The sequence below is a fragment of the Larus michahellis genome, chromosome 2, assembly GCF_964199755.1.
Source record: "Larus michahellis chromosome 2, bLarMic1.1, whole genome shotgun sequence".
NCBI classification, from domain to species: Eukaryota; Metazoa; Chordata; class Aves; order Charadriiformes; family Laridae; genus Larus; species Larus michahellis.
This window is the reverse complement of record NC_133897.1, coordinates 6821568-6849113: the sequence shown is the minus strand read 5'-3', so window position 1 is coordinate 6849113 and position 27546 is coordinate 6821568. Positions and strand designations below refer to the sequence as shown.

Here is a 27546-nt window from a genome sequence, read left to right as displayed (position 1 = left end):
CAGTTTCATGCATTATTCCTCAATATAATAATGAAAAAAAAAGGCTGAAGTTTAGCAACAAAAAGATAATGTTCATTATTGAAATGACTAACTCTGTTAGTCACCATGTTCTTGACATGGATCTGTCTCTTCCATTAACTGCAAAGGATAACGCTCTTTTTTTTTCCTTTTTATCGCCAGAGCCCAAGAAAAATATTTTTTTCTTGGTAGCATTAGTGCACCACCATTAGTCTAATGACTAAGAGTGTGCAGAAGTCACGACCTGAAAAAAGATTTTTGCATAATTAAATGTATCTTGTGACTGTGCCATAACTCTAAACATTAGATGCTGCTTTAAATTACAGATTAGATAAATACAGTCATTAAACATATCAAGGCTTTTGACAGTTCATGCACATTCCCTGACCCTCTTATCCTCAAATTCCATCTAGCCGCCACATCTGCTCGCTTCTATCTACTGAAAAATACTCTGTGGTATAATCCTAGAAATCTGTGTCTCCTGTATTCAGTGGGATAATAGACACGCAATGCATTTTGCGCTTCTCTCTTAGAAGGAGAAGGCTTCATACAAGGTTTTTCTTCCTATTTTTCCCACTTATAGGAATGAGACTGCAAATTCAGCATGATTTCCCTCCTTTTCCTATCTGATGGGACCTTCCCTCAATAGCTTATGGCCAGGGACCCCCTACTATACATAAGAAGTCTGAAATTCAGATCACTGAAAACCTAATCCTTCTCACTACACTCCCCTTTGAGATCCATCTCTACCTTTAAGATACTATGTCTATAATTGGTTAAAATGACAAGATGGACACAAGATACAAGATGGATACAAGAGGGAATGGAATTTAAAATTCAAAAAAAAAACTCACTATCGTCAACTGATGTATCTGTACACCTAATTCTGAAAGTTGTATACTGGTGTATTCGACAGCTTCTCTACTGATTATCCACACAACACCAATGCACAGAAAGTTTGAGTTAAAAAAGTGTTTTACAGAGAGAAAACACATTTATCAAAAATTCAATGCAAAAATCCACATCACTCTAGTTACACACTAAAAACATCACGTAACTTCAACCATAACAGTTGGAAGGCAAATTACTCGAGCCCGAGAAAGACATTCCATATTTCCCAGAAATGGATCCTGCAAAATAATGTCATCCAATACATAACTAGATTGTAGCATCCACTGATGAAGAACTCTATTGAATTTGATATAAAGTATCTTTTGACTGTTTTAATTTAGTTTAAGATTTTCCCAGAGACAAATCACAACTGCTAATTATGGTGCTTATTGCACCTTCTGGTTATGGTTCCCTGCTCATTATTTGACACGAGTGAGTCTGAGACAAATATGATGATGACGATGATCCTCCATTAGAATCAGCAAACACAAACCACTGTTTCACACAGAAAACCCCACAAAACACAGAAAATTCAGCTGTGCACACAACAGCAAATAGGTATGAACACAGACATCAAAATACTCTTCTGAAGGCAAAATCTCAATCTCTGGAGAGCAGGAAATGGAAACCATGTCAGATGGAGCACAGGTATACTGTATTTTTTGTTTCTTTAAAGACAGCAACACCACAGGAATAGAGCATGCCTCTTTTGCGCATAATAAGAATAAACACAAATCATAATCATAGCAAAAAGCTGATAATAACAGAAAACAGCTGTTATTTTTGCCTCCCTACCACATGCAATGAAAAAAAAAGTTTTCCAAGTAAATTTAGAGTTAAAAATAAAGAGTTCCTCCTCATCAATGCAACTTTCTGAAATTTGGTAAACCTGCGTAAGTGATATCAAAGCAGACAGAATTTCTCAACAGAAAATCCTAATTTTTCTATGTTAAGAGTCTGATTTTTTCTTAAGCCCTCAAATCTGCACGCTGCCCTGGATCAACAGTGCTATATACAGTCTTTTCAGAGTGCGAATCACACGGTTTCCTTGCCTCTGCTCGAAACAGAATTATCACTGACCAGCGCTGGGGAAAGCTGTTCTGCTTTTGGCGTAACAGCTCCCCAGCTGACTTTTTGTGGGGCAGCCACATGACAACATGGAACACACAGAGGTAATTGCACAAATACTGTCCCCCTGGTGACTGCATTTGACAAGACACTGATGCCAAATAGAACAAAAAATAAGTACACTTTCTGTTTTGTCTATAGATCTTCAGCATCTTTATGGGAAACAGGCTTGTGTGTTTAAAAGGAAGACAAGCTGATCAAAACCATCTTGGTTATGTCTTTCAGGTAAATATCTTTGAAATATGTGGTCCAGGATAAAACAGTCAGCAAATTCAGCGATGGTTTCCATCGTACTCAATCATTCAAATAAGAAGCGGAGACCTGACTCGATCACATCACAAGGACTTAGAGGTGAATAAAAGCTTTAATAGTTGATGGCTCTTATCCAAAAAAGCAAGCTGAAGTTTAAAGTAGTAAAACGTGGAGCAAAAAAAGGGCACATGTGTTTAACATGATGGACAACTAAGTACCAAAACAACTTGTTAACACTTGTGGCCTTCTCAAATACTCAAAATCATTACTGTTTGATTGCATTAGACCTTCATTTTCTAATCCCCACCTAGCTCTATATACAGCTTGAGAACTGACAGCAGATTTTCATAGGACAATATTTCTTTATAACACGTACTTGGAGTGGTATAACAGTTATCAACCCTGATGCTTACAGCTCGTAAATGATATTGCTCACAAATTTACGTAATGGAGGCAGTTCGTTGCTCAGCAATAACATTTCATACTCCTTGGTAATTCAAGCATTTGCATCGGATACGCTTGCAATGAAAAGTATCTGCAGAGACTTCCGTTTATTACAGCTGCAACTTCGAAGAATTTGTTATCCTCCCTCCTGTCTGGAACACAAACTGGCATACAGAGACAGGCGTGCCCACAATTTGGGAAATTCTATAACCTCTGATGTATCACATTAAGAGCTACCTCTAAATAATTCACAGACATTTATTACTACGCAAACACAAATGCATCCTTCATGGGCTGAATTAATTCAGCTGTTGGCCAGAAGCTTCAGGATTCTCCTTAATTTCAACACCTAGATGAGATTCCAGGAACGTCTCTTACAAAATATCACATCCCCAAAGCAAAAGCAATATAGGATAGCAGGCGAAAAGAAAACTAATGGGGAAATACACCTTCTTTGCTATACCTGACATGCAGAATAACTAAATATTACATACACAATAAAACAAAAATGAACACACACACAGAGAAACTATTACGTTATACAAAATATCTAAAGGCATGAGTCTGTCACAGAAAAGAGGGGCTCTGGCTAATAGGTACCTCTGAGATAAACTACAGATGTACCTCAATCCCTCTTAGAAAAGAATCTAATGGTGTAGAGTACATGACATATTTATCAAGATAATAATTTATATGATTGGCATTTCTCTTCTGTCATGCCGCACATTGAAATAAGAAATCACACAGACATGAAATATGGTATTTGGTAAATAGCTAATTGGCTTTACAGAACAACAGGAAATAGCTTTTATGGTAAGTACACATTAAACGCATTGTTGCACAAAGTAGCTTTCTGCCTAATGACCTAATGTACACTGAATAAGTCTGAAAATTAGCTCAGTGCTTGAAGTTCAACATATTCCATCTGTTTCTTCTTAGCATTCTGACTGTTAGTATTTTTGAAGCGTCTTGTATTTCACAAAAGTAAGCTGCTAAGGGCATGCAGAATATTGCTACTACAATCTCCGAAAGATTTCCGGCATTTCTGATGCAATTTGCTAACACAGCTTATTCTTGAAACCTCACCTTTTATTGCATGGCTCCAAACACAACCATAAAATGACAAACGCAAGACCTCTAGCAAAGACTGAGACATTTGGTTTCAAACCCATTTCGTACTGTAGCTCCCTCTAAGATTAAAGTCTAAACTTCAACAAGTCAAGAATGCAACTCGTAAAAATTACGTAATACCAAACAGCTTTGTAAATTGAAAACAAACAAACCATATATGCTAGTGAACTAGAAGGCAATAGTCAGTAGTTGGATTAATGCGAGAAAGCAAATTTAAAACAAAGTTAATGCTGAAATAATAATTTATGTCCTTATGTCCTTTCTCCAAAGCCTCCAAAGGATTTCAGCTCTGTCCATCCCTCCTCCCTAGCTAGCTGGGGCTGGAAAACTTAGTTTCTTCCGTTGCTTCCAGTTGCCATCACGCTGGTTCCATATGTCCTACTTATATTAAAAATGGTAGTCATTAAAATATACGCGTAGTCAGTGTTTTGCTACTGTACCTGCAGCACCCTTTGCTCATACATGGCCCAGTTGCGATACATGCCCAGATATGCCAACTGCCTTAGTGACTCAAGGAAGTCTCTCTCCCTCCTCTGTGCCAGTGAAGAAACTAACGCCTCATCCAGCAGTCAAAAACAGAGCGTCTGTAAACTCACTTGCAGTATTTTTCGTTAGATTCCTACAAATATTCCCTCATTGTAAACAGTGCAAGAAAAATAACGCAGGAAGTCTGGGAATCTGCCTGACTGTCATCTAAAATAACTTCATTCTAGATGATATTCTGCAACTTTTCAGGGGTTAATCCAGCAACAAGAGGCAGTTACAGACACACCACTTCCAGAGAACCACAGCAAAGACTGAGCTCATCGTACATTGTTCCGTGAATGTGTTTTTGTGGCATTTACAGTAGATTTTGGACACAAAGGAGTCTAAAACAGTGGGTTGTACTACTTGAATGTCATGCTTATGCAGACACGTAGAATATGATATCCCACGAAAATTTAGTCACGCAATAAAATTAAATAGGATTTAAGATCACCAAGTTTCACATCCCATAAATACACAGTAAACACAGTAATTTCAAGCAGTTGCATCTGACTCATGCCCATAAATTATATATAGGCTACAATACTTTTGGATTCAAGCTATGTAGAATCTACCATGTCCTTTGGGGATTTTTTTTCAGTGATTAGCTGGTCTTCAAATGCACGTCTTGCTATCTTGACTTTATGTAGTTCTTATCCCAACTGTAGAACATATCACAGCTTTTCCTGGAGGATTAAAGAGGCCTTTGTTTATGAAAAACATTTCCTACTTGTAGTTGTATAATTATATTTTTAAAAATGGTGTTGGAAGTGATATCCTGAAGCCAACTAGTTCACATTTTAGCCCAAAACAGCATCAACTCTGCTGATGTAATTCCTGGAGATATTTCTTTAGTCTCTTGTTAAAACAGATGGTGATTCCAAAACCTTCATATGCAATGTATTTTAGTGCTTCACTGTTCTCACTGACAAAAATGGGTTTTTTGTACTTCATCTGAATTTCATGAACTGCAATCTCAGCCTGTTACTTCTTGTTTCACTCATCACGGACACAAAGATGAGTTTGTGTCACATTTCTTCTTAATTATTTGAAAACTACTACCATGTTTCCTTTCATCTTCTCTTCCATAGACAAAATCCATCTGAACTTTACATCGTAATTCATACTTCTCAGTCTCCAAATCATTCTTACAGCATACTTCCAAACCTCACAAAGAGGGAATGGAGCAGCAGACAGATGAAGCTAGGAAATTCCACAGCATTCTTGAGCCTACTATTATTAAGGAAATATAATCTTTAAACTCTTACTTATTACAATGCTTATTCACCCAGTAAACACTTACATTCTGTCCATTTCCATCCTTACCTTTCCACTTATCTCAGCATCCTGGCGTCACTGCTGAGACCTGTTCAGTTCTTCACCACTTCCTTTCTGGCTCAACAGCTCTTTGCTCACTTTAGTGTTTTCAGAAATTAACAATTTAGCCAAAGATGATTAGTTTTTCATGGAAATTGAAAAACAATCCTTAGACTCATATTTACACCACGTTCCTTCTCTTCCAAGAGCAAACAACTAACATTATAAACTAGATCATCTTACCACTTTGCTAAAATGACACAATCACGATGAAAGGCTGAGAGATTACCTGCATAACAAAGAAAATCTTGCCACCAATATTTTTTGCATAATATCGTATTCAGTTCAGGCTTCATAAGCATACACACAGAAAACAGAAAATGATCACTATTATAATACTCATATTGTTAGCACCCCGCACCTGAGTAAATATGATCTTTGTTGGATTAGGCAATCTCCAGAGATCCTTTCCAACCACAATGATTCTTTGACACAAAGGGATCACTGTACTTTTTTTTGTCCTTCACATAATGAATTGTTGATCTGAAAATTTGAAGAAACACCGTATTATAAATATTAATAGCAGTGACTATTCACAAAAAGCTCTTTGAAGCACAAAAAAAGAGGAAAAGCAATTTTTAAATTGCATAATAATGTAAAAAAACATAGGTTCTCTGTCCATAAACAAAATCAATTTTAAATCAAATGTACAAAAGATTATGACTGCCCTTGAAGACACAACATTAACTTTACTAAATGAATAATCCATTGGTGATTATGGATAACAAAATGATGATTAGCGTTTATGAATGAAATTATTATTTCATTTTATGAAAGAATAACACAAAAATTATAAAAGGACTTCAATATCTTTAAGAGAAAGCAAGAAATTATTTCAAAGTATGCATGAAAATTACCGTGTTATGAAAAGAAGTCATCAGCCTCTTAATGGACTAAGGCATACTGAAATGTAATAATGCACTTTGCTCAGTATTTACTTGCAGAGAAAACTTCACGCTGCCTCGTTCTTCTCCAGCCCGGAATCCAATAAAATTACATACTTTATGCATGACAGCATCTGAAACACTTCGACAATTACCATTACCCTGAGGCCAGTACACAACTAAACTCTGAACAAAAAAAGCCTTAATTTTATCCTTGAAAGAAAAAAGAAATTTATTAAACAATAAACACATTTTACATTTGTCTTATGAGACGCCTTAAATCATATGCTTCCCACTGCTGTAATAAGATAAAACAATAGAAATACTGCAGTTAAGGAAGGTCTTTGGTCAAGGCAGATTTCATTTAAGAATCATACCCTCCACTTGCAATTGTGATGAGGACACCGTGCATTCAGCAATGCTAGAAAATGTGTTCTGTATCAAAATAAGCATTTAAATTAGCAGAAGTAATTGGCCATTATGTCTTCTACTTATGGTTGCAACTAGCATTAAGCAAGAATGTGAATACCAGAATGTATCTTTTTTTCCTTTTAAACATTTTTTTCCTCTCACAGTAACTTTTTTCCCTGATAATTAACTACTAGCACCTTTACTGTTCTGCCGTAATTAAGTAACCAGTGTAACAAAAGGGTGTGCCAAGAAGACAGTCCTGTACACAACTTCATACAGATCCTCACCCAGAACACAGTCACTGCAGCAGCTGAACATTGTTTGTATTAATGGTTACAATACCAGAGATATTTGGGAGCTGGAGCAGGGGGAAACCTTCTCTGGAAAACAGTATTGTAATAAGTAACTAAAGGTGATTTGCTGATCAAACAAGTTAAGCAAGAGGAACGAACCCATTGTGGCAGTCTTGAGAACTCCCTGTTTAACCAGAAGAAGACATGTCCACAATGTTATCTTGCTACACCAACATGGGAACTCCTGTTTGACAAAAAGCTTAACCACAATGTTATCGGAATGTATTATTTTGCGCTGATTCTGTGACCGACATTTTATCTAAACTACCTCAAGCAAGAAGCTACAGAGGGGCGTACCGAAGATGCCGAAACCGACCTCCGTGAAGATAAAAAGAGCTGCTCAGCTTGCTTGAATTTGCGAGCCTTTGGTGGAACTGCGACTCCCCAGCCGCCCAGTGCTGCTTTTGCCTTCCTACCTGAATGAATATTTATTGAATCTATTTTGGACTCGATTTACTTTAAATTCAACTATAACAGTATTAAAGTTCATGCCATCATACACTACTTTTCAGGAACCCTTTTTCATTAATACTATTTTCCCCAATTACCTGGGGAAGGGAGTTGAGTCTTTACTAGTCTGCCCCGTGTGGCAGCCTCAAAGGGCAAGGCAGCATCTCACTTTTGCACACCTGCACACCTCCACAGATGCTTTAAAAAGAAGAGGGTGAAACTAGGCACTACAAGGGTGTGTATAAACCCACCAGCACCTCAGAAGCACGTCACCGTGCCTCAGCCTTTGAGCTGGCGCACCTCAGGGCTGGCTCCCAGCACCACCCTTGCCTCAGCCCTGAGGGGAGCTCTGCAGAAGGGACAAGTGACCTTGTCCTTCAAACCCCCCGGGGAAAAAGCATAGTCCCTAGGGCACCGCAAGGAGAGGAGACACCCCGCGAGCAGCAGCACGGGCAAAGAAATACGCCTTATCCTTTGAGCAGAAAGGTTATGCGGAAACCGCTCTGCAGAAAAGGCGCTCTGTGGAGAAAATGGCGGAGGCCGGGGGCAGGGCGGGAACTTTGGCCCCGCCCCCCGCCCGTTCCCATAGCAACGCCTCGTCCGGCGGCCGCCCCCGCCCCGCCTCCCTGCGCGGGCCGGCAGAGGAGAACAGCGCGAGGGGGCGGGACTTCCGGGGCCCCGGCTCGCCCTCCTCGGAAATGACATCGGAGTGTCAACATGCAAGATGGCGGCGCATCATCGGCAGAACACGGCGGGGCGGCGGAAAGTGCAGGTGAGGGCGAGGCAGGGCCCAGCGTGGGGAGGCGGCGGGGCTGTGGTGCGGCCTGGCCCGGCAGGAGGAGGAGGAGGAGGAGGAGGACGGGGACGGGGACGGGGACGGGGACGGGTCGCGGTGGCGAGGCGGAGCGCGGCCCGGCAGAGGGGCGGTGGCGGGGGTGGGGTCAGCAGGCGTCGGGCAGGTGGTGGGGAGCGGCGGGAGGGCGCTGGGGCAGGGAGGGCTCCCCAGCGGGGCCCTGCCGCCCGGTACTGAGGGGCTGTGGCGGCGCTCAGCTGGGGGAGGGACAGGGATTGGGGGTCTCTATGGCAACGCGGTCGCCTCCTTCCCTCTCCAAACGACACTGGGGTGAAGGGGTTGGGCTCTGCTCCAGCTGACAGATGATGGGACAAGAGGAAATGGCCTCAAATTGCACCAGGGATGGTTTAGATTAGACCCTAGGAAAAATTTCTTCACGGAAGGGGTTGTCAAACATTGGAAAAAGCTGCCAAGGGAAGTGGTTAAATCGCCACCCATGGAAGCATGGGTAGAAACGTGGGTAGATGTGGTGCTGAGGGACATGGTTTAGTGGTGGTTTTGGCAGTGTTGGGTTAATGGTTGGACTAGATGATCTGAAATGTAGCTTCCAACCTAGAGGATTCTATGATTTCCTGATTCTATGAAGAGGATACACCCCCTCACCCCCCCAGTGGTGCTCCCCCATCTTCACTAATGTCTGGGGAGGGCGTGAGTGGCTGCTGTAAGCACCATGACCTGGCTGCATGAGGGAAAAGAGGTGCTGCTCGCTGCCAAATGGCGTCAGGTTCCCCAGCCTGGAGGAGGCAGGGCTGAACCTCTCCACCTGTCGGCCCTTTCCAACTCCGGTCAGTGTTCCTTAAAGGAAGACTGTGGCCTGGGCAGTCTGGTGGGTGTAAACTTTCTCAGCTCCCCTGAGAGGTGATCAGACCTGGTGGTGTGGGCTTGTATGTAGCTGTAAGTACACTGTTGTAGCCTTGGTGGAGACTGGAATTACCAAAGTGTGTGTAAAAAGACCCTTTAACAGTAAAAGTCATGAAAATGGTTTTGTTATGGTTCTCAACTTTTTTTGTTCTTGTTTGTGATGATACTACCAGCAAACATTTTTACAGCTTTCACTATGGAAAAGATTTAATGCTTTATCAACGTGTAAAAGTGCCTGACTCTAGCGGCAAGTGAAGGTTTCAGCTGTATCCATCCACTGTGACCAAAGGAAATGATCAAAGGGCTGGAGAACCTCTCCTGTGAGGACAGGCTGAGAGAGCTGGGGTTGTTCAGCCTGGAGAAGAGAAGGCTCTGGGGAGACCTTATAGCCCCTTCCAATACCTGAAGGGGGCCTACAGAAAAGCTGGGGAGGGACTCTTTATCAGGGAGTATAGTGACAGGATGAGGGGTAATGGTTTTAAACTAAAAGAGGAAAGATTTAGACTAGATAGAAGGAAGAAATTTTTTTACGATGAGGGTGGTGAGACACTGGCCCAGGTTGCCCAGAGAGGTGGTAGATGCCCCATCTCTGGCAACATTCAAGGTCAGGTTGGACGGGGCTCTGAGCAACCTGATCTAGTTGAAGATGTCCCTGCTCATGGCAGGGGGGTTGGACTAGAGGACTTAAAAGGTCCCTTCCAACCCAAACTGTTCTATGAAATATTTATTAAGCCTGAAATAGCATTAGGATCCCTCCAAACAGAAGTGTGTTTGGTTTTTGAACACATCTTTTGCATTTTATCACACAGAGGAAATGTGCGCTTCTTCACAGTCTTTAGTGTTTTTCATGGTTAAGGTAAGCACTCAGTCAATACTGTATAAAGAATTCCCTTTCCCTACCAAAAAACCCTCAGGCATTCTTCAAAATACAAAGAATCCGAAATATAATATTCCTTTATTGACTTCAGTGCCTGTGCCATAAACAAGTTGTTGCAGGTTGCTCTCCTAAGGAGAGGGATTTTATGGTAACTAGATATTTCTTTGATGTAGTCCTATTTCTTTCTGAAGTATTATTTCCCTGACAGCAACATACATCAAACAGTACATTGTTTCCTTTTTTACTACTACATTCCTTTTCCAAACATTACTTATCTCAAAAGCTTGTATTTACAGGTCGGTTTGTGCTGGTTTATGATGTCGTCTTTTCCGCTTTCGCTGTGTTACATTATTATTTTTTTTTTTTCCCCGCTTCATGTACTGCTACACCGACCTGTGTCTCAGCCAGTACATTGTAAGTCAAGTTCTGCAGAGAATAACTTTGGTTATATTATAAGCATATATAAAGCCTTGATTAGAAGCTATTTTCTTGCACCTTTATTATTTCACCTGCTTGGTTAAAGACAGTATTTTGTTCATGTAATGGAATTCTAGGTGGCTATTGTACCTATCAGCCACTGATGGAAAATTAAAACCACTAATAACTTGTTTTACTTTCCAGTGGCTGAGCATTTGGGGTGCTACTACATCAAGCTTTTGAGAGAGAGGGGGAGAAATTTATCCCAAACCTATGAGGCTAGAGGAAGAAGCTTTTTAAAAAAATACCTCTTGGGCATGGAGGAACTTGATTCCTTACATGGGAGGAGAGCTGGTTGAAATCTATGGAAATCGGAACTATTATTATCTTGGATGCACCTGTTTTACTGGTAACCAGAACCATCCAAAATAGTCAGTTTAGGGAGCTTCTGCATGTAATTGTATGTTTCTAAGGGTTGAATCAGAATAGATTTTTTTTTTTTTTAGGCCTCAAAATAAATTCCATGCATAAAAAAAGTTAAGAAGTTTAATTATTTAAATGTAAGTCGGGCATTTGAAATGTCCAGGGGCACACTATTGATTTGTTTTAAGCTTAGCTGTGCGTGTGTGAAGGCTGCAGTAGTGAGGTTGTCTGATTTGAGAAGGGAATGGGGACGCAGAGGTGTGTCAGACCCTGCCGTGTGATGAGAAACAGTTGGCCACATGCTGTAGCTTTCAGATATGTTATTCCTGTGAATTAAGCCAAGATGAAGTCACTTTTCAGCAGGTGGCTTAAAGTAGCTGCCCTTGAGGGGCCGCATTGGAACTGCTGTCGCAGACTTGCTGCCTGGCCAGAATAAATTCACCCTCACACTCAAAACTTATTGAGAGAACGTGGGAATTTTGCCATAAGTGATTTGAATCAGCATCTTTCTTATAAAATTATTGAATTAATTTGAAGTTCTTTTTGTCTTTAAGCCTTGTGCAGAATCAGAAGATCTTTTTGCACTGACGTTGTCGTATTTATGCACTCATATTGCATTATGAAAGCAAGTAGAAAGTGAAACAAACCTTTACATGTAGAAAATATTTCAGCTACTGATTTTTTTAATAGTACCATTTATTAAAAGAGCACTAGATTTTGTATGCTATAATCTATCAAATTTCATATCTGTTGTTTTTATATTTTATAGATAATAAATATTTAAAATATTTTTTTATATTTATTATATTATTATAATACTTAAGCAAATGAACAGCTAGTAAGTTGACAGCGTTGTAAAAGGATAAAATTAACTTCTTAATGCCTTCCATTACTTTTATTCTAGGACCTGGAGCGCCTGATAAAAACACATTGATATTTGAATTTTTAATTTAAAAACTTATTTTAAGGGATACATGTGCCCTACTAAGATATTGAGGGAATAGTTTTTATTTTTTTTCTTAGAGGTTGACTGCTGCTGCTTTCATTTTTTGATGCAGTTTGTGTCCGATGTCATGGAATCCTTCCAGTGAGTTTGAAAAATACCAGGTTTTGAATTGTTCACAACAGCGTTTGTGTCTTAGAAATTTTTCTCTACTTACAAACAAGGAATGAGTGCTGACAGAGCTCAGCTGTTCACTGTTGCCTCCACCATCATGGTGTGAGGGTATTTTTAAAAGCAGGCTCTACCCATCTATTAAGACAAAATCTGTCATAAGACATGTAATGTAACGAGTGTAACAAGATTTCAGATCAGCTGATGCACTCGTCCACGAAGGAGAAACATCATGGGTTCTGTAAGAAATTCACTTGGCTTTGTGTGCTGAAACGTATCCGTTGACAGTAACTTTTTCTCTGGAGCTCTTAGATAGTCATTAAAATGATTAGTCCTGATCCATTTAGGATACTGAATCCCATAAATTCTTCATAATGAAGGTCCATTGCCTTGTAATGTTTGTGCACTGCTGCAGTGAAAGATTCTTATTCATTATGGGAGTTTATAAAAGCGACAGCAGTATAAATGTAAAAGGCCTTGGATGTTATTAAAATATTTCATATCCCACAAATCTTGCCACTCCCAGGCCATCATGGCAATAAACCGACTATGATCTATATCATAGTCATTATTATCTTTGTGGTTTGCAACTGACTTTGTGAATCAACGCGATGAACAAAGTAGTAATGTGCTTTCAGTCTGCCCTGTTTGAAGTGAATGCCAGTTGGTGCTCAGAGTTGTAACTTCCTGGTGGCCTCCACAGTCCTCGTCAGGCAGAACACCGTACCTTATCTGGAGCCGTAAAGATACGTATGCTGCGGGTCAGAGTTGAATTTTATCACAGCAATTTCTTCTCTGCCAAAAGCCTGTTGCTTTTACGCTCTTTAGATATGTGTGTATACACACACACATTTAAATATATACTTTATATTTTTGTATTTGTTTGTATAGTTACTATATTTACTAATAGTTCTTATGTTTCTATACTCGGTGACACTCAAATTTAAAACAAACAAACAAAAAACTTTCTGACCTTTTTTCCCGAAAATAAGAATATAATGGAGAACCACATGTGGATTATCAGCAGTCTTCCTCTGTTCATGTTCGAGAACTTCTGAGTTTAATGAACTTGCCTGCTGCCCACCATGCTTACACAAGTGTGGGCCTTTTAAATCAAGTTGCTGTTGCTTTTATTGATCCATTTTAAGTTCTCTGTGTTGAGAGGCATTTCAACACCCTTTCAACTGATTTTGTGGAACCCTTAATTTGTCCCTCTGTGCTAATATATAATTAATGTATTTTAATGCAAGCCTGGATGCTTCTGATGTTATTCCTCTCTTTCTAAGAGGCTCCATGTGCTATACAGCAAATGTCTTATGAGGTTATTTTTAGTTCAGCCACATATTCTGTTAGTTTTCTTCTAGCTTTTTTAATATATAAAATGTTTATTTCAGTCTCAATGACTGGTTTTCAAGAGTGGACCATTTAACATTTTTTGTTTTGGATGAGAAAATACATTTATTAAGTATTTCCAGTGTAAGCAACTGACAGTTACTAGGATGTCATTAGGCCTCCAGTGAGAGTTGAAGAGTCCATTTTTGTGCCTTTGTCATCATTTCCCATTCATATTCTGTTCATGAAAAGTGGTTTGTCTTGTCTTTGTGTAACTGCTCAAATAGCAGTAATCCTGTGAAATGTTGCTGTGGTATCCAATAAACTTGCTGACCACAAAATCATTTTCTTTAATTTTCTCACCCTTGTGCTTTTAGAATTAGGAAAAAAGAAAAAAAAAAGAATTTTATGGAGCACATGCTTAATTTGGATTAGAATCACTTTTATCATTGAAAAATGGTTGTCACAGTTTTTTCCCATCACGTGCAGAAAACCGCAATTATCTATTCTTTATACGATAGGGATTTCTTTTCCTTCTTACTCTTATGTTTTTAAGGCACTTTATCAGGAAAGGTATACTATTGCTTTTGTGGATGGAAAATAAAACTTTGTAGAATTGTGAGTCTGAGAGAGACAAGAGTAACTGCTTGAATTCCATGAACAGCAGCAATCACTGCTGGGTAATTTTCGAAGTGTCAAGCTTCTATTGTTGTTTTGCCATGTTGGTTTTTTTTTTTTTTCATTAAAGCTGTCATGTATTTACACAAAAAAAAAGGAACAATAAGAAGTAAGATTTTAATCTTTTTTTAATTCAGTTGTTTCAGCAGAGTTACTTTGTCAAGTTTCTCACAGGAAGAAAGAAGGATGATGTTTTATTTAACGCTGAACTGGTACTGAGGTCTAGCATTTGCTTTTAGATCTACCACAGACCTATTAACCCTGAAACAATAGAATTCCTCTCTTTGTCTCAGTTCTCTTAAAATATATAAACAATACTTGCCAAGAGATGTTTGACTAACTTCATGTGTGGGAGTTATTAAAGGGATTAAAGGGCAAATTAAATTTGGCTTTCATTTAAATATTGCAGTACTGGTGGTAGTGGGAAGTGGTTGTCATTCTTCCCCGGTTATGTCTTTGAACGATGGAAAAATAGCGCCCAGGTGAGCTGACAGCCACAGTTTCAAGGTCTTCTAGGTGGAAATTTAATAGTTATGCAAATTCCATTATAGAAAGAAGTTAAAATTATTTTACTACATTTAATCTCTGTGAGCTTTTTTTCCTTCTAGATTCTGTGTTAAGAACAATATTTAGTTCTTTATTTTAGCACAAAAATACTTTATCCGTTGCATTTTAAGAAATTATGTAATGACGTTAATTCTGTCACGATTAACATAGAAATACAACTCTCAATTTCCACAGTCCTGTGAAAGTATTGATTGTGTATGAAAAGTACCTTATTTACGAGACTAAGCCACTTTTTGCTTTTTTTTGCATTTTTAAGACAATTATTTATGGCTGTTCTTTACTTGAACTTATGTAAATTTAAAAAGTAACATTAGTATGAGCAAAAAGCTCCTTAAAATGCTTGGGTGACTAACGTAGTTTGACTGTCTTATTTACAAATGGAATAAAGATAAAGAACTCTATATTATACCTGAAAATATAACGAATATGGGAGGTGACCGGCAGAAGAGGAACAAATCCAAAAACTGAGGTTTTGTCAAAAAACATCCTGCTATCACTTTGGAGAAGCAAGGGCTGAAGGGCCCCTGCTGTTCCTGTGTCTGACACTATATTTCAGGAAGAGATTGTTCTCCATAGTAACTAACATCAAATTTGATCTACTGACCTTTAGGTTTTGAGTTCCTTTAGTTTGTGTCTTACATGCTCACAGTATTTTTAACTGAACATTTTCATTGGTTTTATTCAGAGAGTTTGAAAGCAGTGTGAACTTAACGGCCATCCCTTTGCCTTGTGTTTTGTATGACTTTAGACCTTGACTTTGTATCATTCTTTTACTCAAGACGTCTGTGTGGGTCTTCTAGCGATACAGATGTGAAATGATCAAGACAAGGGGAGGTGCTGCACAAACATCTTGCTCTCTGTACAAAAAAAAAAAAATAAATACTTGAAGTATTTGAAGTGTTTTAACATAACACTGTTATGCGTGGTTGACCATGTCTTCTCTCGGTAATGTCTCTGAAGCTGTGCGTAGGCGGAGACTTGAGCATGTGTAGCAAGAATGTTGTGGATGAGTCTGGAATGGTTGAGGGAAGCAGAGAGTGTTGGAAATTAGGACACAATCTGAAATTGGAGGAAGAGCTGTGACTCTACAAGGACTGTGAGTTGCTATCAAAGATGGTGAGCAAGAAGTGCTTTAAGGGCATTGGGACTTGATGTAATAAATGTAGTAAATGGACTTGTGGAAAGGTGGAATGGTAATGGAGAGTATTAGGGCAGAAGGATTCAGGAGGCTCTTAATTTTGATCCTCCGGTGTTCGTCGATAGAGCTGTTGCAACCATTTCTAAAACAGAGAATAGACTGGATACGTGCTTTCTAGAAGCATCTGTTTTCTTACTGTGCAGCGCTGGGATCAGATAATTCAGTTGAGGTGTTGCCCACATTCACTAAATGGACCTGTCAGTTCTTGTGGTATAGAATGTGAGATGCTGTAAAATGTTTCTTCATTTGTAACTGAGATCTGATCTGGAAAACATTTTCTTTATACTGCTATAATGCAGTTATTGGAGAGAAACATTACTTTCAGATCTCTAGCCCAAGACTATTCCTTGAAAGCATTTTCAAAACATTGGTATTTATGTATCCAAATGATTCCTGCTGTGGGCAGATTGGATTATACCAAGCCAAAATTTTACCTTGTTGTTCTGATTATATTTTACAGAATCTGGGAAGGAACATAGCTGTCATCTTCCCTTCCTTTATGTGTGAGGGCTTTCCTCATAGTAATGCATAAACCCCATGTAAGCCCTTTGATCGGGAGAGGTGCAGCACAGTGCGGATGGGGTAGCTCTGAAGAAGCTGCAGTGCCTTAATCACGTTTATTGAACAATAATAGTGGAGAGTGCTGTAGCCTTTGAAGTATGTCTCCTTAAGTCTCCTTTTAGTGTTTCTGAACGAAACAATGAAATAACCTATCCACACAGTACTGTCAAATACAGAAGGAAAGAAACAAAAGGAATAATTTATCTGAAAGTGCAGTAAATATTTGTACTTCTTATTATATTAGAAAGTAGGCAGTTCTTAAAAAAATTGGTTTCAAAATAATAGCTGCACCTGAAAAAGGTAGATAAAATTTGTATCTGCAGTCTTTCAATGGTTTGTAATCCTTAGCGACCGTATCTTCTGCTTTGTGAGTCTGGGAAATGCTGTCATCCCAGATAGAAACTATGAAACCTACTTAGAACTGAGACACAAACTCAGTGTGTTTGCTGGGATCACCCAGAATATCTGTGCAGAGCAGGGAGTTGAACTAAGGATTCTCTGGGTCTAAGCTGGAGTTGTAATGATTAAATAATCATTTGGGCTCCAGTTCTAGCGCTGCTGACATCTTGTCTATGATTCTTCCCCTTTTCGAGGTGGGGGGGAGTTACAGAGGTGCTGTTGGTAACTCGCAAAATAATACAAGCACTATTTAATGCTTGTAAAGCTTTTAATATTTTCTACCTGAGAATCTCACTAAAATGAAATTATACGGTAGCATTTTATGGCCAAGTCAGTATCTTAATACCATAATTGGATTTGTGTAAATGTATTTTAGGTCTCCTATGTGATTAGAGATGAAGTGGAGAAGTATAACCGAAATGGGGTAAATGCACTTCAGCTGGATCCAGCATTAAATAGACTCTTCACAGCAGGCCGAGACTCTATTATAAGGATATGGAGTGTCAATCAGCACAAGGTAAGTCAAGAGAGGATTCCTATGTCTAAACTTACTTTTTTGCAAGTTATCATGCTGGTAAGCTGCCTACAAGTGTACATCTGATACTCTTTTTTTAACGGCTGCCAATTACTATGATAGGAAAACCTTTTTGATACTGCTTATTCTCTGAAGAACTAGTCACAGCTGAGAGAAAAAAGTTAAATATAGAATTATGCCATTTCCAGTGATAAAGGAGACGTAACTGCAGTCACTAGAATTGTGTATCTTCTGTTAGTTACGAACGTACATTTTGATGGATTGTTTACTTTGGTCAAGGAGTATTTTCTATATGATGAAATTTGGGAAGAATCTTAAGTCATCTTTTCCCTTTTATTGTTATCTTTGAAGAAAAAAAGGAAGCATTGGTCAGACTCTTTTGGTCCACTTATTTTCACCATTGTGTTTAATCTAATAACTAAAAGAGAAGAGAAGGAGGGGAGAGAACTAAATTAGTAATCACAGAATCACAGGATGGTTGAGGGTGGAGGGGACCTCTGGAGGTCATCTGGTCCAAACCCCTTGTTCAATCAGGGCCACCTAGAGCTGGTTGCCCAGGAATACGTCCAGATGGCTTTTGAATATCTCTAAGGATGGAGACTTTGCAACCGCTCTGGGCAACCTGTGACGGTGCTTTGTCACCCTCACAGTAGAAAAGTGTTTCCTGATGTTCAGAGGGAACCTCCTATGTTTCGGTTTGTGCCCATGGCCTCTGATCCTGCCACTGGGCACCACTGGAAAGAGAGCCTGGCTCTCCCTTTTTCACACTCTCCCTTCAGGTATGTATATACATTGATGAGCAGCCCCCACAAACCTCCTCTCCAACAGTCCCAGCCCTCTCAACCTTTCCTTATAGGGGAGGTGCTCCAGTCCCTTAGTCATTTTCATGGCCCTTCACTGGACTCTCTCCAGTATGTCCATGTGTCCCTTGTACTGGGGAGCCCAGAACTGGACCCAGTGTTCCAGGTGTGGCCTCACCAGTGCTGAGGAGAGGAGAATGATCTGCGTGACCTCCCTCAAGCTGCTGGCCTTGCTTTGTCTGATGCAGCCCAGGATACCATTTGCCACCTTTGTCGCAAGGCAACGTTGCTGGCTCGTGTTCACCTTGGTGCCCACCAGGACCCCCAGGTCCTTTTCTGCCAAGCTGCTTTCCAGGTGGGTGGCCCTCAGTGTATGCTGGTGTATGGGTCCCACTGAAAAAAAGGCCGGTGTTAAGAACTTGAGCAGATTACTGGAAACCAGGGCTTCCATGTGAATGGTGCAGAGCATAAAAGTTCATGACTTAGGGAGCCTGAGAGATTTCTTGTATTGTGTTTTGATTGTTCTGTTCCTCTTCACAGCAGAACAAGTCCAATTCTATAAAAGCAGAAATAACACTAGCTTGGCAGTCCCTCTTGGTTTGGTGACAAGTTTTTCTGGGATACAAAACCAAACACTTTAATGTGAAATTACATATGAAATGAAACTGTGAGTTTAAAATGTACAGGAATTCCACTGAAAACTAATTTTTGGTGTCTTGTGTAGCTGTATAGTTCTTTCACCAAAAATATCTGGAATAGTGACTTCAAGCAACTCTACGTTAAGCAACTTTTGGTCTATTTAAAAGTTGAAGAAAATGTCCCAACAACATCTGATAGTCACAATCTTTTCCATTTGTGAAGAGATCTTATAAACTTTTCTCTTAATTTGCAGCAAGACCCTTATATAGCATCTATGGAACATCACACAGATTGGGTAAATGATATTGTGCTCTGCTGTAATGGCAAAACATGTAAGTACTGAAATGTTTGAAAGCTACAGTGTTCAGAAATTGTGTATAAAAGTATCTAATCTACGCTTTAAGTATTTTCTGTCTTTTCTTAGCAAGTAAAATTAATTTCTCTTATTTGTATTGTAAATTTGGTAAATAATGTAAGTAGGTGTTTTACTGAAAAAATTAAATGTGTTTAGATATGATTCTTTTAATCTTTTTGAAAAGAAAATTAATGAGTAGCATGGTGATACTCTAACATATAAGCCATTAAAATTTACTCTTTATTCTTTCCACTTTAGTGATATCTGCTTCTTCGGATACTACTGTTAAAGTGTGGAATGCACATAAGGGATTTTGCATGTCAACACTAAGGACACATAAGGTGAAAAACATTATCTGTAAATACTGTATGTTATCACTGACAATCTTTTAAATATTAAGATGTAGACTGCAAGTGGATAATGCTGTTGATTCATGTTCTTATATTTACTTCATTGTAGGATTATGTGAAAGCCTTAGCATATGCAAAAGATAAAGAACTGGTAGCATCTGCCGGGCTGGACAGACAGATATTCCTCTGGGATGTAAATACTCTAACAGCACTGACTGCCTCAAATAACACCGTAACAAGTAGGTACCTAGGGAGGGAAGGCAAATGCAATGTGTTTTATTAAATAGCATAATCTGAGATCCATTTAAGACTATAGGTACCGGTTTCTGTGTACATAAAAAATGCGCAAGAAATTTTAAAGTGGTTTTAGTATGTACTTGGTCCATTTGTTGCATTTTATAATAGCTGAAAATCTAGAGCAGCCAACAGTCACGGCATTCAGAATAGAGGACAGGTCTCTTTGAACGTTTTCTCCTGAAATGTAATGTGCTGGTATTCTCTGAAACTTGATAGAGCTTTAGCTTCAGAAGCTTTTTGCTCCTCAGCTAACCTGTTACAGAAATTTTCCCTTAGGTTATTTATTAGTGCATTTTCAATGTATTATAATTTGGTTATTTTTTGAGGGTTGTTTTGTTTACGCAGATGCTGCAAAACATGCAGTACAGCTCCTAAAGCAAAACTTGGTACATTTATCAAATCTATCAGAAGAATAAAGTTATTAGATAAATTTAGATTTAAAAAGTGTGAAGTAATACCGAGCACCGGTTACATGTAAGGATAGCATACTGGTGAGATCTAACTTACTAGTTAGATATTAGAACACAAGGGGAAACCGTCTGTAGATTCTACTTATCAGAGTTAATCCTTAATGTCATTATCCTTTAAGTAGTTGTCTGTCCCGCTTCTCTATCACAATAAAGATATTACAGTAAATTACGAGATCTTTCCCTATAGAGCAATTCCAACACAGCTTTCTTAGAATAGTCAGGAGAGAACTAGTTAAGTTTCTCTTCTGGGAAGTACAACACCGGCCTTCAAGTTCAGTTAGATTTAATTGCTGGAGTGAATGAGGTAAATCTGGATCATCAGCATCCTGGTTTGTATTGGCTATTTTTTCAGAAAGAGGTCTAGTTTGACTGTGTGTGTTTGGCTGCTTGTAGGTAGGTTGGAAAAATAGCGTTCAAAGTGTCTGATCTCTTTCATTTTATACTTTCTGTTTGATACGTGTTTAAACAGTAGCAGAGTCTCAGATTTATGCATTGGGAAAGAATATACCATCTTGCTACACTGCCACACTTGAATTTTCTAAATAAGACTACTTATTTCCGCATTCATAGGTTACGAATGACTCAGGAAAAATCTGCAAAACTAAATTTGGAATTAGCACAACAGGCTTTTAAGAAACTTCAGGAATATGTGATTCTGTAAATAAGATGCTGGCATATAGTTGGTTTCATGTGTTTTCTTGGCTTACTGTTTTGGCTGATTCTGAAAGGTTTGTTATTTTTATGGGTTTGGGATCTTCTGAAACTAAAGTTGCATCTGGTGGGCAGAACTGTCAGTTTTGTACTTGTTCTGTCTACAGGGCTTTTTAATTCAAGTATAGCCTTATGCTGGCAGGTCTGTGTAGCCTTCGGAAGAGAGGTGGCCTCTAGTGAGCTGTGTTGGACTGCAGAATAGGATTGGGATGGCACATGAATACACGTAACTAAATAGGTTTACCTTATATTTCCCGGAGGTTTTCTTTCACTGAAAGTAGACTTATTTTATCACTACACTTTGCTGATATCTGTAAGTTATGCTATCTTCTTGTTGAACAGAGAATTTTTGAAGGAAGAATTCCTGGCTCGCAGGAAAACTCAGTTGGGGGCGGGGGGGAGATAATATTTCTTGAACACCGCGACAGTGATACAGAACCTGAGTGATTCAAGTGAATCATAATTGGGAGATGGGGAGTACTGAGGAGCTGATGCGTGTTTTAAGCCCAAGATCAAACGGAAGCTGAGGCATTACCTCTAAGATGACAGAAATAAATTTGCATTTCCAGAGTTAGAACAGTAATGCTTCATAAGGGGGAGGAAGGGGAAGCAGGGGAGTTGTTTTTTCTTTCTAGTGCTCCCAGCTAACAGTATTTCTGTTGGGAAGAACACAGTATATGTCCTTAAAGAAGCTGGTTTTCCTCAGTCCTTTAAAACAATATTGGCTTTTTTTCAGAGTGCAAATGAAGATTGTTCTTGTGCATTAATCTCCTACCTGATTACAGGGAAGCAATATGCACAAGCCAGCATTAAAAGGGAGCCTGTTTTTAAAAAGTCTCTCAGTCAGCATAGCCATAATTTAAATTAAGTGGAGAGACTTTGCTTTTGAGAGGTGGTCCCTTCCAGAAGAGGGTGGAGTCGAGCTTTGCTTCTGTTCTGGCATAAATTTTGCATCTGTACACTTGAGATTCTCTCTTCCTTTCCTGATGTCCAGCTTGTGGTAACTCTGTACATTATCCTTTCATAAATTATGATGATTGCTGAGGAGTGCGCTAACCTTCAAGAGTTTTTCGTTCTGCTTTTGCCTTCAACTATTCTCTGGGGACAGTGGAAGACTATCATTTTATTTTGGCTACAAATAATAGATTTCATTTGAAAGTTTACATTTGGATAATCATAGCTAGTGATTAAGAGCGCCCTGAAGTAAAGCTGCGTAATTGTTCCACTGTGACAAAATGTTCATGATTTTGGCTCACAAATAGCATATTGGAAATTTATTTCCATAATATACATAAATCATTATATAAAGTGTCACATTTTTACTGGCAATACAGTTTGTTGCGATTCTCAGCCTTTGTGGCATACTGATCGTATGGTTTTGGGGCTTGATGAAGTGCCTAATGGTGCTCTCTGAATAGATGATTTTCATTTGCTATGCCTGTGCTTTTCCCAGTTGAGGGATTGGTACTTTTGTCTGTCCAAAAGTAGGTTAAGCTAGATGGTACGGAATTCTTAACTCCGATGGTAGGTGTGATGCTAAGGCGTTGCCATATGGTTTTCCCAAACACGGAAGTAGCATCCGTGCTTAAGTAACACGTTTCAACACTGCAGTGTAACTTCAGTAATGCATCTCTGCTGAACTAAGAGAAGAGCCTTTAATATATAATGTAGAATTTCACTGCTACTTGGCTTGGAATAAGATTAAATCCAAATGCTACGTATTGCAAGATCACACAGAAGTATTGTTCTCTAATGAAGAGCAAGAGTCCCTTGACGATCCTGGCACTGAATTGTGGTGCCGAAAGAGCAGCAGAATTGTAATGACCATAAGGCTGGGGGATACTTTGTTTTTATGCAGCAGGAGATTAAAAAGTTGGGATGGGGTTTTCCTAGCAATATGCTGTCTATACTCTGTCTTTTTTTTTTTTTTAAAGTGATTCTGTATATGGGGGAGAGTGGCACTATTTTCATGGATCACAGAGAATTAAAATACCCTAAAATACCATTTTTGAGTGAATATGTTTTTCAAATGACAGCATTAAAATTGAAAATGTAAACTTTGTTTTGAAATAGCGTCTTCCCTGAGTGGGAACAAAGACTCTATCTACAGCCTGGCAATGAATCAGATGGGAACAGTTATTGTATCAGGGTCCACTGAAAAGGTGAGCAAAAATCTGGTAAGGCTCATTCCACTTCAGTTCAAAGCTTAGTATAAAGAGACAGTTTTATTCATTTTCAATGTCATGTCTGTAGCAGCTTTTGAGTTTTTAATAGTGAGGGTAGATACCTTTTTTTGAAGCGGGGAGTGTAAGCGTAGGGTACAAATACCTGCCTCATTCTGAGCATGTGTATGTATCCATATAGCTTCAATACACAGAAAAGACAATCAGATCGTCTTGTGTAACCCACTCTCTATCAGTTATCGTTAGGTTTCACCACAAGAGCTCTGATTTTGGGGGCACATTACCCAGATGATTATAGAAACTGAAGCAGTTGCCACAGGGAAGAAAGAAGTGGTGCCAGCAATTTGTAAGACCCCTGCAGGAGCTGGGAAATGAAGTGAGCTAATGAAGTCAAGCCCATGCTCTTTGTTGTAAAGGAAGGTGAAACATTCTAAAGTCCCCTACGAGTTGTTTTTTTACCTAATCTAACCTTGAGACAATTTTATTTTCAAGTCAGTATAAAAATGAAAATACGATACACCAACGAAGTATCTGAGAGGATTCGCAGAATCTCTTTTTTTACCCACATCACCCTGTCCTGTTTCCAGTCACTTCCATTCTTTAATTTCTTAAGAAGACAGAAAAAGCCAGAACGAATGAAATTAAAATCTAGTGAAATCACATCTGATTATTAGAGGTGCATAAGATCTAGTTACGTCTGTCTTGTTCTAATGAATGTTTTTGGTGATGGATGTCTGTGTGTTGGGAATAAGGGTCAGTTTATTTGGAAAGGCTTAATTTTCTGGAGAGAAAATGCATTGTTGGGAAGAAAGATGTTAATGCCAGTTATCCAATGTCTATTTATGTAGGTTCTAAGGGTGTGGGATCCAAGAACTTGTGCAAAACTAATGAAACTCAAAGGGCACACGGACAACGTAAAAGCTTTGTTGTTGAACAGAGATGGTACCCAGGTATGTGCTTTAACATGAGACAAAGCCATTTTACAGAAAGCAGAAGTATCATTAGTCTTTTTAAATATTTTATGTCACAGATTACAGAAGGCAGCTTAACATGTATTTTACAGATATTTAGTGATTAAAGGAGAGAGGCTGGTGGGTGAAAGCTCTGTTTTATTACAGGTCCATCTAGGTATGGAGGGGGTGGTTTACATAAAAGGTCTGGAAACTGTGACTAGAGTTGTTAACTGCCAGTCTTTGTTTAGCGCTGTCTTAATGGAAAAATGTAACCATAAGAATTATGAAAGCTCTTTATGGATAAAGTGATTTTAAAAGACTTAAATAACCTGCTTGATTTAAGTATGATGGTTGTTGCTCAGTGTCTTTCAGGCAGCTCTGATGGGACTATCCGCCTGTGGTCCCTTGGGCAGCAGAGATGTATAGCCACATATCGAGTCCATGATGAAGGTGTTTGGGCTCTGCAGGTCAATGAAGCCTTCACTCATGTTTATTCAGGAGGAAGAGACAGGAAGATTTATTGTACAGATTTACGAAATCCCGATATCCGTGTTCTTATCTGTGAAGAAAAGGCACCTGTTCTTAAGGTAATTGAGTTGAATTCAGAGAATCACAGAATGGTTGAGGTTGGAAGTGGCCTCTGGAGGTCAACTGGTCCAACCCCCCTGCTCAAGCGGGCCACCTAGAGCTGGTTGCTCAGGACCAAGTCCAGACGGCTTTTGAATGTCTCCGAGGATGGAGACTTGCAACCTGTGCCGGTGCTTTGTCACCCTCACAATAGAAAAGTGTAATTTTATGGCATGTTGTCTAATGAAATAGTGGCTTGAGGTGTAAGTTGATAGAAGAATGCGTATTGGGTAACAGGTGTTTACTACACCATGTCTTCAGTATTTTGGGTTTATCTCCTAAATTACATCTGAAACTTAATTGTCTGAAGAAGATAAATGCCTGGCAGCTACTTAAACTCTGCAAATTCAAATATTTCTGAAATTGAAAATGCTCCGGACATGAAAAGTTGTTTTTGCCAGACTCTAGTACAGTTTTAAGAAACTAAGCCAGCATTGCCAAGGCTTTAGACAAAAATGGATGTTTCTTAGCAGGAATATCTATGGCCTTGGAACATGTAGGTGTGTCAGGAGTGTGCAATTGAAACGGATAGCAGTATACAAGCAATCTGGCTTTCATTGTGAGTGAACTCTTTTGGCCTAGTATGTTCAGATAAATCCATGGAGGTATTAATGTAGTTTTGAAAAAGTCAGAATCTGAGAAATTTCAGTTCAAAATGGAAAATGAAAGCTATGGTCAGCTGTACGAAGATCAGAAGGGGTCTCTAATATCTTAGCTACAGTGATTTCTTATTGTCCAGGGAATGTAACAGCAGAGCCAAATGTATAAAGTTCTGCTTTTTAGTTAGTACAGAACTTCTTACATTCTCTTTTTAGCCATGTGGAGCATTTGAATGCAAAGTAATTCAGAAAAATATCAAACTGTCCATTAGACAAGATCGCATCATACTAGAGGCAACTTAAATACTGGATCTTTAGACACGTCACATCTACTGTTGTCCATGTCCAGAATTTATTTGCTGAATATTTGAAACGAATTCTCTGGAGTTTCAAAAATTGCAGCTTAGTTATTTTTCGTTTAAACTTCGTATTTCTTTAGTAAACGGAAAGTAGTGCTGTTTCTGAGATGACATCCAAGTATGGGAGCAGGTCTGCACAGAGCAAATATTAATTGACCAATAGAAAATTAAGTTAAGCGTGCCTGAAAATATCTGTGGTTTCATTATTTAGATGGAACTTGATAGATCAGCTGATCCTCCTCCAGCACTTTGGGTTGCAACAACTAAATCCTCAGTGAATAAATGGGTAAGTGATGTATTTTACACCCTGTGAATTCAATTAAGTAGTCACAGATTTGCAGTCTTGGTTTGGGAACTGTTGGGCTGTTGCTTGCAATTTGACTGTAACTTGTTATGATCTGTAAGCTTTCTTTCAAAAAAATTATAAAATGCTAATACTGAAATTGATCAAAAGACATTAAGCTTTGAATTACTTCCTTTGCTAGCTATTTACGCCGCTTTTAGAAATAAATTATCTTACTCGGAACTGGATGGTTAACATCTAAATAGCAGCATGAACTGGCAGTTGTTACTCACAGATAAAAGCAAAGTTTATAAATTGTCATTATTTTGTTTCTTTAGACTTTGAAGGGAATTCATAATTTTAGAGCATCTGGAGATTATGATAATGATTGTACCAATCCTATACCACCCCTGTGTACACAGCCTGACCAAGTTATAAAAGGTAAACATCTGTTTTCCAGAGTACCTTTATAAAATCTGTTATCATTAGCAGAAATGGTACATCTTTAGGACTGGCTCAAGTTTTTAGGTAACTGATACTATGATCTCATCTGAAACAAAGACAATGTGTTTATCATCGATCTAGTGTTAGTTACAGTTAAAATAGTGCCTTGGTGATATCCAAGTCTTACATCAAATAGTGAAACCAAAGAACAATCACACGTGTTGTGTTATACAGTTTAATTTAATGTAATATTACAAAAAAAAAAAAAATCACTGTAGTGACTTTTAATTCTTGTTTATTTGCTAGGGGGTGCTAGTATTATTCAGTGCCACATTCTTAATGACAAGAGACACATATTAACCAAAGACACAAATAATAACGTGGCATACTGGGACGTCTTGAAGGTGAGTATATCATTTTGGATTAAACATCTACTGTTGGATGATTAATTATTTTGTACCTTTTTTTATATATTTTTTTAGTCCTGTGGTGGAAAGTCAGTCATCTTTCTGTCCCGAGACACAATGCAAAGATTGTTTTTGAAACGGCAGGGGACATTTCTGAGCTTTTCTGCATCTTTGCCTGACGCGAGGCTGGGTAGTGACACCTTCATTCACCTGAACTTGAGACCCTTGAATTCTCTCCTGAAAATAGTAGTGTTGGTTTTGATTGGGTTTTGTTTTGAAGAGGACTCGTAGAGGCCTGTCTGTCCAGTGTGGTGTGGAATAGCATAAGACAGCTTAGGCTGCAAAAGGAAAACCTGTGCTTCAGGTCCTCCTGCAAACCCACGGATCCCA

The 27546-nt window shown here is 38.9% G+C and overlaps 1 protein-coding gene across 1 annotated transcript in view; it reads left to right on the top strand.

Moving 5' to 3' along the window:
- Positions 1 to 8495: 8495 nt before the first annotated feature.
- Positions 8496 to 27546, top strand: part of WDR48 (WD repeat domain 48) — a 29817-nt gene continuing 10766 nt past the window's right edge. Inside the window, exons 1-11 of the mRNA XM_074574026.1 lie at positions 8496 to 8636; positions 17521 to 17661; positions 19372 to 19450; positions 19732 to 19814; positions 19933 to 20062; positions 23375 to 23463; positions 24333 to 24434; positions 24800 to 25024; positions 26234 to 26308; positions 26644 to 26746; positions 27056 to 27153. Coding sequence (XP_074430127.1) covers positions 8589 to 8636; positions 17521 to 17661; positions 19372 to 19450; positions 19732 to 19814; positions 19933 to 20062; positions 23375 to 23463; positions 24333 to 24434; positions 24800 to 25024; positions 26234 to 26308; positions 26644 to 26746; positions 27056 to 27153 — 1173 coding nt within the window. The 5' untranslated portion in view covers positions 8496 to 8588. The remainder of the gene's footprint in view (positions 8637 to 17520; positions 17662 to 19371; positions 19451 to 19731; positions 19815 to 19932; positions 20063 to 23374; positions 23464 to 24332; positions 24435 to 24799; positions 25025 to 26233; positions 26309 to 26643; positions 26747 to 27055; positions 27154 to 27546) is intronic.